Source organism: Terrapene carolina, unplaced genomic scaffold (assembly GCF_002925995.2).
Source record: "Terrapene carolina triunguis isolate 2854851 unplaced genomic scaffold, T_m_triunguis-2.0 Scaffold89, whole genome shotgun sequence".
In the NCBI taxonomy this organism is placed as follows: Eukaryota; Metazoa; Chordata; order Testudines; family Emydidae; genus Terrapene; species Terrapene triunguis.
In genome coordinates, this window is record NW_020664440.1 from 817,676 (window position 1) to 839,895 (window position 22,220).

Here is a 22,220-nt window from a genome sequence, read left to right on the forward strand (position 1 = left end):
AGTAAGGATGACAGCAATTGTTACTTCTGATGTTAAGATCTGTTCAGAGGAACGGCACTACGATTACTAACTCACTTTGTGGTGCAGCCACTGAAGTGGGTTGCAGCACTATGCCATACTGTAGGAATTTAAAGTACCTGAAATCTTCGCCTTTATTTTGGATTCACTTTTTAAGTAAAAAATTTTCAGTCACTTTTGAAGCTCCAACAAACAGCTCTTTAAAAAAATCAAATGAAAACCCACCTTTGAATGAAATTAAAGCTTTAGAAATCCCCATTAGTTCTTAGATTTCCTCTTTTGGGAAGCAGGTATCCCTCCAGCCTCATTTAAAAAGCCAAAGTTCCTGCCCCAAAAAGCATTTTAAATACTTTGATCTAGAGTTTTTCAGCTTTTTAATTCTTCAAGTGCACGTATACACACATTTTGCAGTTTTTCTGAAACATACAACAACCAAATAAGCCTTGTCCATTTCCCCAAGTTTATAGTCAATTATATAATTTTGGCTTTCTTTGTGTCTTTCACCTTTGCTCCTGTTATTGTATTTATTGTCTTTTTACCCTTATCTATTTATCCACCACCTCTGCCAGCCTTTTGTCTTGTGTTGGACGACCTCAATTTGTTTCATTTGTATACAATTTATCAATGTTTTTACGGAGTGTTTGTTTTTAAAGTGTCTTTATATTGTAAAGCACCTGTAGTAGCTTTTGCAGTTGGGAACGGCAGTTTTAGGAATAAATTTATGTTAACCTATTTTAAAAAGTGTAAATTTTGTATTAAAATGTTTTTTTCAGTCCAAGCCTCTTTCATCACTGTCAAAAAGTGCTTGACACTCTGATCCAAAGGAGATTTGCATCAAAATAGCAGAATCAATTTAAACAATTTTTGAAAGGGGGAAAAGAAATGTGCCTGCAACCTGACAACCAGCAAGCCAAGTTTCAGTCTGAAGTGATCTGAGGTGGTCAAGATATTACTGCAATACAGGGTTTATAATGGAAGGGCACTAGGGGATGACATCTAATTCTAAAGCCTTACTGCTAAAAATTCTCCATTTTTTATCACACATCTCAAGCCCTTTGCCATATTCCTCTGTAGAGAACACGTCTTTGGATTAACAGATTTTCCTACAAAATAGTCTTAAACACTGGGACACTATTTTCTGACACAGCCAGCCAGGTAGTCTTGCCAAGTCTTCCATGGTCCATAAGATTTTACATCATTGCAGAATCTGTGGAATCCAGGAGTCAGGGATGTGAACATGCAAGATTACTGTTATCACTTGAGGCTAAATGTGATCTACAAGAATTCCCTTGTTAAGTCCAATGTGGAAAAGTAATGGGACTTAAACAATCTTCTCTATGTTCAGAATAGTCAGATGTCTCAAACATTTATGGTTAACCAGTGACTTTTAGAAAATCAATGCAGAACTAGCTATATTTGTCCTGATCGGGGAGATTACTTTGGTTTCATACTATTGCACAGTAGTTGAATCAATTTTCTCTATACTTCTCTGATGAACTGGATAAGGTCTCCTACCTGAGGAGATGATACTCACCCAGGGCCAGATTTAGGGGCAGACAACCCAGGCAACCTATTTTTGTTGTTAGTGACAAAAGGGAAAATAGAATGTTTGAAGTAACGTTTCACGTATTCCGTATGTGGATTCATTTTTCACTAACCTTCTAGAACGTTCTGGACCTTTATAGAATCTCATGGAACCTACCAGGCTTTCTGAGAACTACATTTTCTTCGAACCTCCTGGAATGTTGCCAGCCATTCCCTCCTGGGTATATATGGGGCGGGGCATTGCCAGTCAGTGAGATATAAATACAGATGTACAGATCCTAGCGTGCAAATTTATCATCTTATATGACAGGGATAAGTCAGGTATGTAAATTGTGCATGTAAAGCATGCACAGTCGTGAAATAGGCTACAAATGCAATAAAAATAAGGTATCCAAAAGTTTAACAAATGGACGGGGGGCTGCCGAAGATGCTCCTTGCCTGGGGCGCTATTTGGTCTAGGGCTGGCCCTCTACTCACCTTTGTGAACTAGCTGTATCTGGACACATTTTAATCCAGGAATTTTTGCACCGGATAGTCTTTCTAATCTATTTTTAAAGGCATCCATTCTTATGATTTCTGGGTAACAACTGTCCTGAACATTGTATTTGGAGCTCTAATCCTACAATAGCACAAGCCAGATTCTCTAGACTCTTACAGAATATAATACATATGCAACAATCTGAACATCAAGACATTAGCGAAAAAACCTGCTTTTCTGTCGATTCTCCCATTGATGAACTTTTTGTTTTATATCACTTGATAATTTTATAGGAACTTCCACCATGTTTGTCAATCCTTTTATGTAATGACTGACTGGCATGGAGTTATTCAGATGCCATGAACTCATGAAACACCTGCAGTCTCTTTCAGAGCACAAATAATAGAATGGTCACTATCCTCCCCCTTTAATTAAGGGGAAACTGCTATTTGTCCTGTCATTTGCCTCTTCTCTTAAGTCTAGACAGGAAGAGCTTACACTGGAATCTTTTGATAAGAATTCAAAACACACAGCACAGTTTTGTCTTTTGAATCTTATTGCGCTTATCTGAAAATATCAAGGTGTTGGCAATTGGTTTCCCTTCCCAGTAACACACTTATTTTTCAGGCCAATAACATGTTTAGAGAAGAGAGGACCGGCCCATTTTCTCTCTCCTTTATCCTTCCCTATAAATTATTAAATAAAAAAAAGTTGGGGGGAAATTATTTTGCTGCTTCAGATGCCTACCACATAATGCTTTGATAGGATTGATCATTTCTTAGTTGATTTTCAAAGAGAGAATTTGAAAATTGAATTTGAAATGAAGTTCACTTTGTATTTTATAAGGCATTTTTGATGTAAAAATATTTTTGCCATGTACTTACATTTTTCTAAGCTGAATACTTCAGTTAGTAATTAAAAGTTTATCTTGTGTTTCTGTATATCCTCTCCTTATGATATGAAACATTTATTAAGTTCCTAAACTTTTGCTGAATTGACAAAACCTGTTATTTAAAGGCATTTTTTCCGTTTAAAGATGTATGTAATGACATTTGCATTGTACTAGGTTCATGTGATTTATTCAGTATTATTTGAATGCAGTTATACGTGCGGAAAAGTTTAATTACCAGCTATCTAGATGGTTTCAATATTACCCAGAGGGCTGTACTTCTTTCTTAATTAAAAAATATTTGAACATAATAATAGAGAACTCTATTAAAACATGAATAAAACATTGCAAGCAACCAGGTCCTTAAAGTTTACTAAGTAGTTTTCAAATCAATTTCATTAAGAGTTGCTTAAGCATTTTTACCAGTGCTCTGTATGAGGTGAACAGAAGAGAATGCTTCTATGTAAACTCTCATTTTGACATGAAACTACCCGTGTCATAAAGCTACTTCACTTCCTTTTGGATTCTCAGAATACTGAAACATGTTTCAACATGGAATATATAAAGACTGGTGACCAATGACAATCATATTAAAATGGGACTGTCTGGTTACACTTAGCAATGTCTCCCTTCCAGTATGTTTTCTTGAAACTCAATGGGAGCCTAGGTTTTCGGTGTATACAATGTAAAAACATTCCTAGCTCTAGGACTGTTTGTGTTCTGACTTTAAAATAATGTACAGAAAAGTCAATTTCAAATCATCTCTCATCTCAAATCATGCCAAACAGACCTAATTTCCTTCTCTGACAGGGTTACTTGCTTAGGTGATAAGAGGAAGCAGTAGACATGATACATCTTGATTTTGGGGATGCAACTATCGTTTAAAAAACTACCTGTTTAAACTATAAACATTATATCGGTTAACCATTTAATCGCTAACAAGCTCACAATCTACCCCTGGCTTGGGGGAGGGGGGCACCCTGCTGTCTCTCCGCAGAGGTGGAGTTCGGTGGGCTGGGGGATCGTTTGCGTGTGCATGGCTGGGCGTGCTCTGATCCCACCCCTTGCTCTCCCAGTTACTAGACACGGCCTAGTGCAGCTAGTTTGGCAGATGGCTGCCGGGAGACCAGCGGTGCCAGGGCAGAGCCAAGTGTTCCGGCAGATCCAGCGGTTCCTGGGCAGACCCACTGCTGCAGCCAGCTGCAAGAGCACCAGAGCCGGGGGGCGGGGGGCTGCTGGGCTGCCCCAAGTGGTGTCCTCTCCGCCGGGCACAGGCTGATCCAGCGGTGCCACGAGCTGCGAGAGCTGTGCAAGCTCCAGTGCACCCCGGGGATTGCTGCGGAGTTTTTAATGGGCACATTAGGTATTACATCACAACATTATTTTACCAGTCTGTTTTAAACATTAACTGCAATATATTAACAGTGAGACTAATGCTTATCGCTTAACCGTTTAACATTTTACATCCCTACTTGATTTAGTTAGGCTTTTAATACAGTCCCACATAACATGCTCATAAGCAAACTAGGGATATGTGGACTACATGAAATTACTATAAGGTGGGTACACAACTAATTAAAAGAGTGTAGTCAAAGAATAATCATCAATGGTTTGCTGTCAAACTGGGAGGACGTACCTAGTGGGGTCCTTCCGTCCTGGGTCTGGAACTATTCAATATTTTAATTAATGACTTGGATAATGGAGTGGAGAGTATGCGTTTAAAATCTGCAGATGACGCCAAGTTGGGAGGGGTTGCAAGCACTTTGGAGGGCAGGATTAGAATTCAAAACAACCTTGACATATTAGAGCAGGGGTCTGCAACCATTCTGAAGTGGTGTGCCGAGTCGTCATTTATTCACTCTAATTTAAGGTTTTGCGTGCCAGTAATACATTTTAACGTTTTTAGACGATCTCTTTCTATAAGGCTATAATATATAACTAAACTAGTGTTGTATGTAAAGTAAATAAGGTTTTTAAAATGTTTAAGAAGCTTCATTTGAAATTAAATTAAAATGCAGAGCCCCCCCGGACCGGTGGCCAGGAGCCGGGCAGTGTGAGTGCCACTGAAAATCAGCTCGCATGCCGCCTTCGGCATGCATGCCATAGGTTGCCTACCCTTGTATTAGAGGATTGGTCTGAGATCATAATGATGAAACTCAAAGACAAATGCAAAGTACTACACTTAGAAAGGAAAAATCAACTGCACAACTACAAAAGGGGGAATAACTGGCTAGGTGACACTACTGCTAAAAGGGATTTTGGGGTCATAGTGGTTCAGAAATTGAATAGGTGTCAACAATGTGATACAGTTGCGAAAAAGGCTAATATAATTCTGAGGTGTATTAATAGGAGTGTTGTATGTAAGATACGGGAGATTACTGTCCTGCTCTGCTCGGCACTGTCGAGGCCTCAGCTGGAGTAAAGTGTCCAATTCTGGGTGCTACACCTTAGGAAAGCTGTGGATAAATTGAAGAGAGTCCAGAGGAGAGCAACAAAGGTTTAGAAAAACCTGACCTACAAGAAAAGATGAAAAAACCTGGGAATGTTTAGTCTTGAGAAAAGAAGAACGCAGGGGACCGAATAACAGCCTGCACATATGTTACGGGCTGTTATAAAGAGGACGGTTTCATCACACGTGTGCTTCAAAGAGCCGCAGGAGACACATTAAAGAGCCACTTAAGGCTCATGACCCTCTGTCTGAGTATCACTGCCATAGAGCTCTCCCAAAATAACTCCTAGAGAATCCAATTTCATCCCAAAGATTCATTACTCTCACTGTTAAAAATGTATGCCTTACATGGTGATCAATTGTTCTCCCTGCCCACTGGAGGTACTGCAAGTGGAATGGGCTTAATCTGAAGCAAGGGAGATATCAATGAGATATTAGGTAAACTTTCTAACTATAGGTGTATTTAAGCTCTGCAACAGGCTTTCAAGGGAGGTTGTGGAATTCTTATCACTGGAGGTTTTTAAGAACAAGTTGGACAAACACGTTATCAGGGATGGTCTAGGTTTACTTGGTCCTGCCTCAGGGCTGTGGGCGGACCTTCCAGGGCTACATTTCTATGATTCTCTATTAGCTTTAGAATGCCTGGAATGATCTATATTTTTATAATACTCTAATATCAGGAAAAATATAAGATTTTATTTGTTAATGGAGCCTGTTTTCTAATGGTAAAACAAGGCAATACTGAAAGCGAATCAGCATCTTTTCAATTTTGGGACACAATGTGGAACCGTAGTACCACAAAGAGAAGCATCAGAGGACTACCAAATAAAGACTTCCGAGTGGAAAAAATATATTCAAACTTTGATCAAATACTAGACACATAAGTCTGTCAAAACCACTGCCTATCATGCTGATGAGTATTGTCTCATTGTACTCCCCCGTTCTGTGTGTATCCATCTGTTGTCTCTTGTCTTATACCTAGAATGTACGACCCTTGGGGAGCGACCACCGTTTTGTTCTCTGTTTGACAACGCCTAGCACAATGGGCTCCTAGGTGCTACAGTAATGCAAATAATAATAAATAATAGTAAGTCTGTCAGATCCGCTATACATATATTTTGTGGCAATAAAAAAAATCATCTCAGCCATCCATATACCACCCCATCCATCTTGCAAACACTTATGCATGTTGGTAACTTTACACGCAGGAGTACTCTCAGTAAGAGTGTAACTATTCTGTTTGAAATTGTAACCAAACATCTGAGAGCAAAGGAAAAATGACAGCTCTTCCCTTCCATGTTTAAAAACTAACCAATTCAGCCAACAAAACACACGTATGTACTTTTTTAAGCTGCAGAAATTAACTTGTTTCATAGGGCATTGAGAATTTGAAAAAACCTTCCGGGTGGGAAGAAATTTTCAGTTAAATAAAAACAGTCTCACAAGATTCCTCAGTTTGCCCCAATGTGCTGTGGACCTACACAACTTTCTCCTACTTACCACTCTTACTCTCAGCTGCAGCAAGAAGGTACTAGGGAGGAAGGACGATTAGCAGAGTTTTTTCATTCTCCATCCCCGATGTAGCTGTCCTGTTTTTTCAGTTGTTTCTCTTTTTAGCATGACTCCTCTTTCACTGCACTTGAAGTGCCCCAATGACTACATGTGCTCATTGTCTGAGTGCTACCGTTTTTAATTGTCTCACTGAGTCCACCTTACAGAGGATCAGGACCATGAAAGAGGAAGTAACCATGGTTCTTTGAGACATGTCTCCCTTTGGCTGCTCCAAGGTAGGTGTGCTTGCGTCCCTGCGCTGCTGATGAGAGAACTTTGGTAGCAGTGTCTGTTAGGCCCACACTTGTGCTGTCTCTCCTTGTGTCCCGCCATGAGGCTAGCCAGCAGGCGTGGGCTAACCCCCCTCAGTTCCTTCTCTACCGCAGTCACAGACAAGAACTCTGAAGTAGAGGGGAGGAGGGTGGCTTGTGGAGCACCCATAGCGACACACATTGTTACTGCACAAGGTGAGTAGCTTCCTCTTTGAGTAGTGTCCCTATAGGTGCTTCACTGTTGGTGACTCCTGAGCGGTATCCCCACTAGAGGGCTGGGGCTTCAGAGTCTGGTCAGTTACAGATGACAACACTGTGGAGTCACAGATGGCATGAGAGGCGGAGTCCCCAGTGACTGCATACTGTTCTGCGAAGGGATGGAATAATGCCCAAGTCACCATTTATAGGTTTCTGAGATAGGGCCATTCCTGAGGAAGGTGACTGATGTGGAGATGGACCTTTGGGAGTGTGCAAATACCAGCTGGAGATGTCATGTCGTGAACCTGATAACATTGATTGAAAACCCTGATAACAGATTGAAAGCCCTGATGGGCCGGATCTGGCCCACGGGCTGTAGTTTGCCCTCCCCTGCTCTACTGTGTAGTAATACCTCTTGTACCTCCTCCAACCAGGAGCTTTCTATGTGTTGGAACCATAAAGGAGCCAAGTCTTGAGGCGGAGAATCCCCAGGTTGGGATGTAGAGTACATCCTTCATTCTGCGAGAGGAGGTATGGACTAGTTTGGAGAGAGATCAGTGGGCATGTCGCGAGTTGTGACAGGTAACGGTACCGAGTCTGTTTTGGCAAAATAGGAACAATCAGTATGACATGTTCTCCTTCTCTTTTTATTTTTAATAGGACTTTCAACAGTAGGGGACATGGAGGAAGGGCATAGAGAAGGTCCCTGTCCCAGGGAAGGAGAGAGTTGCCCAGCGTGTGTTGCCCCATCCCTGCAGAAGGAACTGAGGGGGGTTAGCCCGTACGCACTGGCTAGCATCGTGGCGAGACCTAACTGCTACCAACGTTCCCTGATCAGCAGCACAGGGATGCAAGCACACCTATACTGGAGCACCCATAGGGCCACTACTCGGAGAAGAATGATATTTTTTAAATTCTAACACTCTGCAAGTTTGATATGAGCCAAAAAAACAAAGAGAGATTTAGGTCTTTTTAAGATTTAGATTCTAGGTTTTATCCAACAATTTACTTGTACAGGAGCGCTAGTCATAGAAAGGAATTCACTTCCTTTTAGCATCAAAGCCCTCCGAGTCTGAAACAGAGCAGGTAGCTGTCAAGTAACAGAAGGTAAAGAATCAGACTGGAAATAAGACATAAATGTTTAACGATGAGAGTAATTAACCACTGGAACAATTTACCAAGGGGCATGGTGGATTCTTCATCACTGGCAATTTTAAAATCAAGACTGGATGTTTTTCTAAAAAATCTGCTCTAGAAATTATTTCGGGGAAGTTTTATGTCCTGTGTTTAGACTAGATATCACAATGGGCCCTTCTGGCCCTGGGATCTATGGTACATAGTAGCTTGGGGAAGGACTGTAGAAAAAGAATTACAATGATGTACTGGGAAGATATCTTGAAAAAAAAGTCCACGATCTGCATTATATTCCAGAAAAGGCATTACAAAACATTATACTAATAGCCTATCACTCCAGGGAGTCTGAAAACAATATAGGACAAATAACCCCAAAACTACTAGAGAAATTATGGAGCAATAGGTTCCTTGCCCACACGTAGTGGGAATACCACTAAAACTGCCTTTTGGGGAAGCTATCTGTTCCTATATTATCTCAACACAGCAATTGTGGGATCCACTAGTTTTCCTGCTGGGAATAACTGGAATCGATGACCTGCTGTAAGAACAATGGGTCACATGCCTGTTGGTGACAGATGCCATGCACTTTGTTACACATTAGAAGAAACTAACACTCCTGAAGGGACCAGCTGGCATATATGAGTGTGCACTATTTCATTCATGTACAAATTAACAGCCGTGAATAGACAGATGGATGTAATGGACAAGGCTATTAGCCATGGAGCAAGGGCTAAAACTAAAGCCACTAGTAAGTGATCATGAGCTAATTAATTTATTTGCAAGCAGAATATAGTTCTGACCAGTAATATACATACTTGGTGCATTAAAAGGAACAATTTCCTGAAGCTGAAATCGATAATGAGCAAAACTGAATGGGTAGAAAATTTTAAACATAAAAATGTGAATGATAAATGGTAGAGGTTTAAAAATGCTTTATCAGATGCTCCAAAAAATGCATTCCCACATTCATGTGAGAAGATTCCTGATTTTGTTCCTGATATATTTAAGGAATTTCTTATTATTATCTATAAGACTACTGGCCATAGATTTTTCACTGATACCTTTAGCTCCCCTCATCAATTGTCTGCATTTCCTAACTGCTGATTTGTATTCTATCAACTGCAGCAGTTACATCTGATAGAAGAGTGAGTGAGCTTTGTGCTTGGATAGCCACTGCACCTTATACTGTGGTTCACAAGGACAATGTCATCATGAGGCCCCATCCCAGCTTCACAACTACAGTGGTCTTGGATTTCCTCCTATCTCAATGTATTTCTCTCTCTGTGTTCTTCCCCAGTCCCCAATCCCACCCAGGGGAAACTTGCCTCTATAACCTAGATGTAAAGAGGGCACTCTGTCTGTACCTGGAAAAGACCAAGCTCTTTAAAAAATCCAAGTTATCTGTAGCATATGGGGATAGATGCCAGGGAGACCTCATTACCGATCAGAGACTCTCTCACTGGATTCCGAGATGTACAGAACATAGCTAAAATGTAACCAGGAATGAAGTATATCCTGGTTTAAAGACCCATGCCACAAGAGCTTTCGGGGGTAGGGACTGTATTTTTGTTCTGTGTTTTGTTTTGTTTGTACAGTACCTAGCATAATGACTAGAGGTCTTCGGTAATAAAAATAATAAATAATAACAAGACATCCATATTTAGCTAGAACTCCTCATCTACCATCTTCCTGGTATAGCACTGCTTGCTAATCTCACACAAAGAGATTCTCAAACAAGAAAGAGAGGTTACTTAGCAGAAACTGTTGTTCTTCCAGAGTAATCTCTGTGCATTCATACTACCTGCCCTCCTTCCCCTATAGCTTGGCACGCTAGAAGACATTAGGAATTTGCAATTAGGGAGAAGGACTGAGTTGTTTGGGGGGGGGGTGGCACTACCTTATACACCATGGGACAATGCCACCCCCCTCGTGCAAGATCTCTTGTGAACCCCCCTGCCTCCCAGCAGAGATGGCTTTTTAAGGCAGTTCTGCAATTTGACACTGGGGTGCCAGATCCCACAAGTGGGAATACACAGATGCCCTCATGAAAGATTCTGTGACTCTGTGAAGGGCAGGAACTAGAAAATAGATAGTCCCGAAATCAACTGTATAGCTGGGTTTTAGAGATGATCGATAGGAGGGTTGTGCCACTGTCACATCTTCACCTCCAGTGACAGAAGTTCTGGTGGGTGAAGAAAGGAGAGAGGCCATGCTCAGAAGCCTGAGTAACATGTCTGGACTACCCCCCGTAAATTCAGGAAGAAGTGCAACCCATTTATAATGGACTGAGGATGGGCCGGGAGCTGGGAAAAAAAGAAGCCTTATATTCCAAATAGCAAAGTATGACACTGCCCAAAGGGTGTCATAAGAACATGCTCTTTGATCTGCTGCCTATAGAATGTGCTTGAAAGTAAAACTCTAATTTCTTATTCAAAGCAGACTTTTTAATATATAACGTGGGAAGAAAATCCTTAACTCTTAAGTAATGTCCTGTCATTTGTGTGAAATAGGCTAATTTATTCTCAAATCACTGCATGTAGCCATAAGGAGAATAAAGGAAGGAAAAAAATAAAATCACATGGGGAAAAAAATCAATTTGATGGACTTGAACACAGTCCCCAAAGTAGCCTGGGGATTTAGTCTCTGACACTGCCTTACTGTTAGCCTTCAATCAGATCATTGATTATTGTTCAGGACTGCTGCAGAGAGACTATGAAGTGCACAGACTAGTGATCTTTTTATGGTTTTTCCTGTAGATTGCTATTGAAACTCTATCAATTTTCCTTCCTAGCCTTTCTGCCCAAAACTATGCCTGCATTTGTAATTCACACACTTTGAGAACCTGAGTTGTATGACTATTCAAGCCTATTATCTTTTTGTTTGCAAACCTCAATGATTTCTGTTTGTAGGTACAGGGCTATTTTATATGCAATGCAACTTTAAGAACCCAAACTTGGGAACTGAAATATTCTTTTTAAACACTGATATGGTGAAATATAATTTGCGTATATCTGGATGAAAAATATACTATTTTATTATTTCTCAACTGATGCTAATGATTTAGAGAATCATAGAAATGTAGGACAGCAAAGGACCTCAAGATGTCATCAAGTCCAGCCCCCTGTGAAGACCACATATACTTAGACCTCCCCTGACGGATGTTTGTCCAATATGTTCTTAAAAGCATCCAACGATGGGGATTCTACAACCACCCTTGGAAGCCTGCTCCACAGCTTAACTACCTTATACTGTATCTAGAAAGTTTTTCCTAATATCTAACCTAAATCTCCCTTGCTGCAGATTAAGCCCACTGCTTCTTGTCCTGCCTTCAGTGGACATAGTGACAATTGATCGCCATCCTCTTTATAACAGTCCATAACACCTTTGAAGGCAGTTATCAGGTCCCCCCTCAGTTTTCTTTTCTCAGACCAAACATTCCCAGGTTTTTTTAACCTTTCCTCATAGGTCCGGTTTTCTAAACCTTTTGTCATCTTTGTTGCTCTCCTCTGGACTCTCCTCAGTTTATCCACAGCTTTCCTAAAGTGTTGTGCTCAGAACTGGACACAATACTCCAGCTGGGGTCTCAGTGCCAAGTACAGCAGGACAATTACCTCTCATGTCTTATGTACAACACTCCTGTTAATACACCCCCAGAATGACAATAGCCTTGTTCACAACTGCACAACACCATTGACTCATATTCAATATGTGAGTTGCTATAACCCCCAGATCTTTTTCAGCAGTTCTACTACTTAGCCAGTCAGTTCCCATTTTGCAGTTGGGCATTTGATTTTTCCTTCCTAAGGGAAGTACTTAGTACTTATCTTTATTGAATTTCATCTTGTTTTCAGTCAGATCAATTCTCCAAATGCCACCCACCTGCAAGAATGGGTGAGGGAACTTGATGGGGCCAGTGGTGAAAGGGGGACAGTGCCAGTAGCCAGGGAGAGAGACATTCGCCAAGGGACAATAGGTATCTCCTCTCTCTGGGAGTCTCTGGCACCCATTGGCCAGCTGGGAGAGAGGGATGCTGACTGGCCAGCAGTCCGCAGCTGCCAGGATCTAGCCCAGCATTAAGGGCCATGTGGAGCCTCCATTCCAGCAGCCCGCCCTACCCACCCGCACTAGGAATGGGAACCTGGCCTGGCAGATGCTGCGGGTCTAGCCAATCATGGGCCAATTGGCAAAAGACCAGGGAGTTTTTTTGACTCCTTTGCAGCATCTTCAAGCCACAGTGGGTTAACCAGGGACGCACTTATTACCTAACCAAGGTACCGGGGCAGAGATGTTTATTCGTTGCCAACTCATGGCCAATTTCCAGTGCGGTTAAGGGAAGAAAATGAACGATTCCCCGAGGTAAAAGACAGGGGATTTTGGTGTTGGGCCTTGGGCTCATGGGATAGGGTGAGACCTTGTGGCCTTCATGGGCCAAGGTCCCCACCCTGCTGCACTCTTTGTCTCCCTCATGGGGAGAAGGGTGCTAGGACTCAGAGAGCAGAGACCTGGGGGAGGGGGTGAGGCTGAGGAGAGCCTACCATGCGTTATGGGGTATATGGTACGGAGCCATATATGTAACCCCTGCACTGGAATCAATTAAACGCCTGGTATAGGAGAATATGGGAGTTGGGCTGGTAGCACCCCTCTCCTTTGTTAACGTTTAATAAAAGTTGCAGCCTGGCACTTATTTCCATGCAAGTGTCTGTCCTCGTTTTGCCGGTGTCCACATCAATTTGTCATGATCGTTTTCAATTCTAATGCTGTCCTCCAAAGTGTTTGCAACCCCTCTCAGCTTGGTGTTATCTGCAATCGTCATATGAGTACTCTCTCATTCTATTATCCAAGTCACTAATGAAAATATTGAATAATACAGGACTGATCCCTGCTAGACCTCACAAAATACATCCTCCCAGTTTGACAATGAACCCATTGGTAACTACTCTTTGAGTACGACCTTTCAATCAGTTGTGCACAAACCTTATAGTAATTTCACCTAGACCCCATTTTCCTCATTTGCTGGTGAGAATGTCATGTGGGACTGTGTCAAAACCCTTACTAAAAAACAATAGATATATATTAGTATAGGTTTGGACCCTGTTACAGCCTTTCTGTTCAAACAATGTAAATCATTTAGTTCCAGAGCAAAATCACTTACAGTAGTCTCAGCTTTCAGACTTGAATTCTCTCTTAAGATTTCTTTGAGGGACTTTTTACTTATTGATGCTCTTAATTGACTCACTGATGTATCCTTTGTTTTTTCAGAGGTGCTTGGGCTTTCCTTAGAGAATTCAGGTTTACTTCCAGTTGGAGAAAGACAGGGGGTAGGCATCCAGCTTCTTGGAATATTATCAGGCTCTACTTTTTTCACAACCGAATCTTGTGGGGCTGATGATAGTGTTTCCAGGTGGCTATGTTTGCTATATTCTTTATACTTCCAGTGCTCAGGACTTCCTGACATCATCTTTAAGGGGATCACTTTAAAAACTGTAGAATCAGATGACCCTGAGGTACTGTGGCTGGTCTTGAGGTTTGAAGCACTTTGGATGAATTCACTGGGGTCATCCTAAATTTGGGAAAGAAAACAACAGTGATTTTAAGAGGAAACTACCCTCAACTTGTTTAAGATCTGTTTGCAAATATTTAGTCTTAAGATTTCAAAATTGCTCTTTAATTATGATGGCTTAACTTGAGATTTTTCAAAGATTCTGAGCATCTCCTGCTCCCAGTGAAGGAGAATGGAGCGTTGGGTGCTCAGGACCTTTACAAAAATCAGGTCTATGTATCTCAAGTTGGGCACCCCAAAATGACAGCCTGCTTTGAATATATAAGCCTAAATTCCTGTTCTAATTCAGACTGCTGGAAACCCCAAAAGTCTGTACATCATAAATATACTTCTTAGTGAAATGTGGTTTACAAACTTGTGCTGACCAATAACATGGATGTAAGGTAGAAAAGTCTACAATGTTGATATCCGCTTGACTACTGTAGTGGTAGGTGACACTTTAACATATTGTATATAAATCCTAAACATATCTGTCTGCAGAGATCACCTTGCCCTTCTTTGAAAGTTACTAAAAAAATCATTTAGCAAATAACATTTAAGAATACTTTATGAATCCATTATTCCTCTTCCAAACAAGGTCTATACAAAACATCCAAGAATGACACTTCTGATGTTCCCTTAAATTTCAATTCAAAAATAAACAGCAAGCAGAAAATCATGTGATATGGGAGGAGGAAAGATTGGGTAAACTAGGGATGGTCACCCCATGGTCCTTATTGAGGGGAAAATGGAGGCCTCCCATCCTTATCCAATCAGGTGCCACACTTCCTCTCCCCCACAGGCACAACACAGCACTACTGTATTTGTTGGAAGGATGGCTACAACATGAATGTTGCATCCTTAAATATGCATATTTCACCTTCTAGGGTCCAATCCTGCTGATACTGAAATCAAAGGCAGTTTTGTCATTCACTTCACTGGGACCAGGACTAGACCCTACAAGGGGAAATTCATATTTAAAAGAAAACCCTTCATTATATAATAATCTTTCCAAGAAATATAGTAGCACTGTATTATATATTTTCATGAAGAATACACTTCTCTCCTATTGCTTTATTTTGTTTTACGTTTTCTTTGAGTGGGTTTACATAAGACATGAGCAGTGAACATTTTGTGTGTAGAGGATAATGATTACATACAGGTCTTTCTCAATTATAGGGTTTTTGTTGTTATTGTATGATTTTGTTCTTAATACAAAAGACAAAAGTGTTATGGCAGAATGGTCTCTCCTCTCGTCCCCCACAATCACACAGGGCTTTCCCTATAAAATGAGCTAAGCAGCTTTTCGGCAACCATATCCACATGGAGACCAAAACAATCCATTGTTCATTAATATTTTTATCAAGGGTGCTCAAGTCACAAAGTATTTATTTTCCCTTAAAAACAGAATTCTAAAGGATAAAAATCCAGAAAAAAGGGGACCTATATTATTTATTAAACCTTTTTATACAGTGCTGTAAATGTACATGACACTTTATAAGCAGATTAGTAGGTTAGCTGCAAATATAAAACACTGAAGTGTTAAAGTAAATAACAGAAGCAGGAAATAAATTTGGAGGCCTTTTGGCTGCAAGGTTTTCTTTTATCTCCTCAGACTATAAATTTAAAAATGCAATTAGAATGCGCTCAGTTTCCCCAATCTCTGTACAGACGGTTCCTATTTTCCTGTTTTATCATCCAGCATCTTTTTGGAAGCAATATAAGAAAGTGAAGGTTACGATGAGGATGTGTTAAATCAGCTCAGTGCTATGAGAAAGTACATAAACCCTGAAACAGTCGAATGAAAGCAAACATTAATGTTCTATATGGTTTCCATAATCACCAGTCTTCCCAATTCATCCTGAAAGATGTGTGAAAGCCAAATTTATAATAATGTATATTATTTAAGGGTGGAATTCAATTTAAAATCAGATTACAGCCCCAATTCTGCAAAGCACTTAAGCACATGCTTTATGCACATTGACTTTAGAGGGACATAAGCACAAGCTTAAAGTTAAGCACGTGCATAAGCTTTTTTTCTGAACTAAGGCTTAGAGGAGCTACGTGCAGGGAAGCAAACAGGACGTTAAGGAGGACAGAATCCACCACACTATGAGAGAAGTAGGCTGAATGTAATGCATTCAGGCTAAACTTTCTAAATGTGATTTGTGAAACACCTGCATGAATCAATGAGCTATGGATGTATGCACAACACTTCATAATATTTTATTAATGTATTCCATGGCATAAGCCATTTAACACCTTGAAAATCTCTCTCTTTGTATTAAGGTACAGGATGTATAAGGAAGGGTAAATGAAAATAAACTCTGATTATAACAATATCTTAGTTTAGCATCACTGACCCCTACTAGCTTGCAAATAACTGGAAAAGAGATTAATATGCACTATTTTTATAGAAGAAATCTGAAACCTCACACATGTAGCCATTTTGACAATATTTATTTTTCTTGTAGGTTTTATGTGCACAACATGAGATTTACAGTTCTATGAAATGCCTTTAAAATTTATAAACACTTAATATGCTGCTTTTGTTCATTTTGTTTTTGTTACTGCTGAAGTTATATGCATTTTGGAAGGTTGTAAATATTACTTTATTTCCCTAGTTTGGGATTTCACTGAGGCACAAAGACCCATTTCTCTTTTTTCCAGACTTTTATTTGCCACACCACAGTTATTTTAAAACCTATGCTATAAACCTGCACTATTAAGTCACATTACTGTAATTTGACAGATTATTAAATACGTCACATTATTTTCACATATTGGAGACAAATGGATAATCCTGATTTAACTTAAACTTAAATCCCTCCCACCTATCTATTGAACTTGGGTTTTATAATCATTTTGTTTGTTAAATATTCAATAATAAATTGTGCCAGGACTATCAATAAAGTTTGTCTGATTAACTCTAGCACAGCATATGTATACTGAAGACGCAAATGATTTCCCTGAGGAGCTAGCATATCTATTGCTGTACTACATGCCTTGAAAGAACATGCAGATGGGCAGTTGCACAATAATTTCTGGATACTTAAAATTGATTGCTCTTGCTGGGTTGTAATTTTAAGAAGATCATTCTAACGACTCTTGAGGGCCATCTACTTGGAGCAGATGGGACACAGGCCTTCTGTATGCAGAGTGTTAATGTCAAAAAGTCAGGGTAAAACTGATTTGTACTCTTTGCAAGAGTACACTGTCTTATTTAATTGTATTATGCTGGCTCTTTTAATTATGTAAGTGCAGAAAATTTCCTGACTCAATTGAAGGCTTCACAGATGAGCTCATCTGTTATACCCAAAACATTTTGGATAGCGCTGTATGATACTGCAGTTGTTATGCTGTGTTGTAAACCGGCAAGAGTTCTGACTTTTGCTCTAGGTTTGACTGAATGGGCGGATGCCAACAGCTGAGTCTAATTAGACAGTGTCTATGACAGAAGAGAGATATACATTAGAATGTAGTTGTCAGTTTGAAAGTATGGCCGCTTGAACAAATATAGAACAAGTCACTTGTGGTAAGCTGCAGCAAGATAAGAAGCTGTTTTGCTGTTTTCTGATCATTTGGGACTGGCAGTTTAATAACAGCACTTAACTGTTTCAATGACTAATTAGCTACCCACAAACGGTATTTATAAATGATTGCATTTTCCAGCTTGAAAACTAATTTGCAAACCCAAATATTTCCCTCCGGATGGCAGAGAAGGGAAAGTTCCATACTTGGTAGGTTCTCTAAAGTTATTATTATGCATGGATATGCACTCCTGATTGTTACGTGGCCTCCAGCCCACAGCATAAGGAGATTCAAAGATCCCTTCTCCTTGAAACTTAGCTCACAGCAGAGCCATTTGGCCCGGCGTTCACATGCCTCCTAAGTAAAGCCCTTCGTTTCTGGCATTATTTTATTAATTTCCTGGGAATTTATCAGTGTTTATTTCAAAAAATTAAAAAACGGGTGACAAATCAATGAAAAATTAATTGCACATATTATCAAGGTTAATACTGGAGAGGGGGGACAGAAAAAAAAGCAACAAATAGAAAAAAGGAAGAGTGCATTGTTTCTGAAACCATTATCTCTAATCCCCATTACACAAACAAAACCAGTTTACTGTTGGTGACTTGTGCAGTTGTATTTGATACAAGGGGCTTCAGGGCGAATTCCACAGGCTCACAGCAACTTTTTCAAAGTGTCTTTTCCAAGGCGCATTCTCCTGTGGTCTTGGATGTAGCTGAATTTAAAAATATTCTCTCTACATCAGCTGAGTCAGGTGGGACACTGCCCACACCATGTGCTCCTCTGCGGCTGCAGGGAGATTGGAGTGACCTGTTCGCAGCTTGGGGGCTGGATGGGGGCTCTGTCTGGTGGCTGAAGTGGAAGTGGCTCTGTGCGCTTGGCTCCTCTCTGGGCGGTGACACTGGGTCTATCATGGGAGGGGGGAGCAGGTGGGAGGCAAGAGATGCCTGGTGAGGGATGGGGGTGCTAGGTACTCATGGTTGCAGCAGGTGGGAGAGGGTGCCCAGTACTCATGGCGGGACATTCAGGGGAAGAGAGGATGCCTGGTGGGAATAGCGGTGCCAGATACTCATGGTTGCAGTGTGTGGGGGGAAAGGAGGATGGGTACAGGCATGTTGTGTCATCCAATAGGGAGTCTTCGAGGCAGGAGCCAGGTCCATTGAGTTCAAGCCAGTACAAAATGTGGGTAGAAATCAGAAAAATACAAATACTGGATTTTTTAAAACCTGGGAATTTTTTTGGAGGATTTTGATAAAAAACAAAAATGAAGGGCCCTACTTGTAGGTTAGTGAGTCTTTATGCATTGATACTCACTACTTGAGTCGCAAATACATAACTCCCTTCCATAAACATACAATTTTGGGGGCCGGAGTCTGATTTACTTCCACTGGTATAAAGCCAGAGTAGCTCCACTGATTCCAAATTTACCCTGATGTGAGATCGGAATTTGGTCCCTAGAGCTTAAAGTGGAAAATTTGTGACCTGATGATTTCCTTTCTGGAACGGACCTCTCTCCCAGCCTGAGACATCTGGGCTGCACAGAAGTGCAGAAGCTTCATTCTTTACAAAGCACTACAGGCTTGACCTTTGTTCCTCAGCAGAAACATTCTTTGTCAGGAAGATGCTTCAAAGTGATGGTCCTAAAATCAATTAATGCCAGTAATTTTAGGAAAGGGGGAACATTCTTCCTTCTATCCTAGCTATATCTTATTCCAGCATAATTTCCCCCTGCTGCTCAGTATATCCCAAATGTTTCAATCAAGGTGAGAAATCAGGAGCCAGAATCTATAAGAACTATCAAACAGAAAATTATTTTAGCAGTCTGTTCTTAATACCCAGCTATCTGCCAATATTGGCTTCACGTGTCTATGAGTTTACAATCCACAGTCACCAACTGTAAAATAAACATGACTGGAAATTTTTTTTTTCACGAAAAAGCAATTTATCATAGCTGGCTTACTTATCCTGTTGTGATGGTATTAGCTGACATCATAGGTGCACTCAGTAAATCTATCTTAATGAGTATAAAATCATACAAACCGAGGAATCAGAATACCAGGCACAGTACAAAGCAATCAAAAGTGACATGCCCAAAACAACTAACCTAAAAAGAGAAGGCTAGAAGTCATGGACCCACAGATAAGAAATATATTTTATTTGTATTTATATTTTTCTGTGACTTTTTAAATTAGATATAAATTTACTATATGTGATTTTCAAACATATTGAAAAACAGTAAACATCTAGTATCTTCAGCATATCAGGTTCAAGATATTTTTAGAGTAGGCTTGCAAAAATGCAGCCTAACTGGGTGAGTAAATATCATTTTTTTATTATAATAATGGCAAAGTCGGGTGAACGGATACTGTCCCGGGGTTAAGAAATATTCATGATGATTTTGCAAGGATGTCTTAGATTGTGCTAATATAACGGGTACTATAAGTCAGCAGTCTCGTGTCCTATTTTAGGATCAGGTATGGTAGTCCTGACTTTACAGCCCACTATAAAACATTTTTCTATAGTTTGTTTTTGCAGTGCAAATTAGAGAATGATTTGAAAAATTAAATGAGCACCTAGAATAGCAATATACAGCTGACTACAGAAGTAATATAAAATACATTAGTGCAAGAATACAAGCAAAATATAAACACTAAATAATTATCTAGTTCATTGACTTTTCTTTCATGTGAAAGAAAGCCTTAACTCTGAATTAGTAAATTGGTAGTGAAATTAAGCAAAAACTATAATTGTTATTGTAATGTAGGTTTGTTTATTTTAAATTATCTTTTAGCATTGTACATGTAGTGCTTTGCTAGCTGTCATATTGACATTATTTAACATAATCCACACTAGATAATAAATGAACTGAAAGTCCTTCTCTGTAGTTACTAGCATACTGTAGTTTTTGGTTCATACAATATTTAAAAGCTTCTGTTCCTGACAAGAAGGGATAACCTCCAGTTTCTAAAGGAATCATGAATAATTGTACATGCACCTGTCAGCTAACTGATCATTTGCCACACACCTCGGAAAACACAATGATTATGATGATATAATGAGAAACATTATGCAGCATATAGAATTCTCTAACTGTATTTAAGATAGACTCACTCTTTGGAAGTAAAAAATAACTATTGGTATGTCATTTTGGGCAGCAAGAACAGTTACTATTAAGGTTACTACAGGGAACCAAATGATACCATATTTCTTAGGAAAGATAACTTCCCTTCTTATGAACATGACATGGGATTTTTAATGACCACAGCCCTTAGTTTTCTATCTGAGTTGAACAAAAAGGCACCTTGCGAAGACAATTAACTAGGGAGGTGGTGGAACCTCCATCCTTAGAGGTTTTTAAGACCCGGCTTGACAAAGCCCTGGCTGGGATGATTTAGTTGGTGTTGGTCCTGCTTTGAGCAGGGGACTGGACTAGATGACCTCCTGAGGTCTCTTCCAACCCTGATATTCTAGGATTCTAATGGTTAAGTATAGGCTCTGAGAGTGACGCTGAATCATCACCCACACCTCCTCCAGCACCTTAGTGAGCTCTCATCTAAGTATTGACCTAGAATCTCCTATCCTGCTTATTTCATGAGAACAGACAAGATCAAACACAATGGTGTGGCTGCAAGCTTTTGGATCACACATAATTTCTCCCGGAGCACACACTCTTTTAGGTGTTTTTAAGTTTAGCAATGTTGTATAAAGCAGGATTACATGAAATGTTGAAATCTACCTTCACCTTACCGAGCTAATCATTTTGTTCAGTATTCAGAGATATTTAACAATTAAGCCTTTACCTATAGTATTAAGTCCCAATCATGCGAACACTTACACATGTGTAACTTTGCACACAAGTCAATAGGACTAGGGGGTTGAATGCTTTGTAGTGTCTCTAGGCCAAGCTCATTGCACACCACAGTGGTGCCTTGCATCCCTCCCTTCCACCCCACAAGCTCCCTGAACCTTTCTGTTTCAGGGACTCCCTGCACCTCCCCCCAATCTCTCCTCCTCCCATGTCAGAGTTCCCCATTCTCCCTCTCATGGCAGGGGCTTTATGTGCAACCCCATTCTCCCCCTTCCTCCCAATTCCCCTTTTACCAGTGCCCCCCCATTCTCCCCCCATGCCAAGGGTTGTGTGCACCCCCCCCATTACCTTGTCTGGGAGATAAGACATTCAGGGTGTTAACATGTTAAACTACAGGAAGAGCAGGACATTGTTATGTTAGAAAGCATTAATTGGCACCATCTATCAGTTGGCTCTCAACCTTTCCAGACTACTGTATCCCTCTCAGGACTCTGATTTGTCTTGTGTACCCCCAAGTTTCACCTCACTTAAAAACTACTTGCTTACATGAAATTACAAAAGTGTCACAGCCACACTATTACTGAAAAATTGCTTACTTTCTCATTTGTACCATATCATTACAAAATAAATAAATTGGAATATATTTCAGTATATAATATAGTGAGCAGTATTAACAAGTCGTATGAAATTTTAGTTTGTACAGACTTTGCTAGTCATTTTTATGTAGACTGTCGTAAAATTAGACAACTATTTAGATGAGTCCATGTACCCCCTGGAAGATCTCTGTTTACCCCAAGGGGTACACATA

The 22,220-nt window shown here is 40.2% G+C and overlaps 1 protein-coding gene across 1 annotated transcript in view; it reads right to left on the reverse strand.

Moving 5' to 3' along the window:
* The window catches only part of CUNH3orf67 (chromosome unknown C3orf67 homolog), a 179,919-nt gene that overhangs the window by 73,903 nt on the left and 83,796 nt on the right, over positions 1 to 22,220 (reverse strand). Inside the window, exon 11 of the mRNA XM_029911205.1 lies at positions 13,687 to 14,094. Coding sequence (XP_029767065.1) covers positions 13,687 to 14,094 — 408 coding nt within the window. The remainder of the gene's footprint in view (positions 1 to 13,686; positions 14,095 to 22,220) is intronic.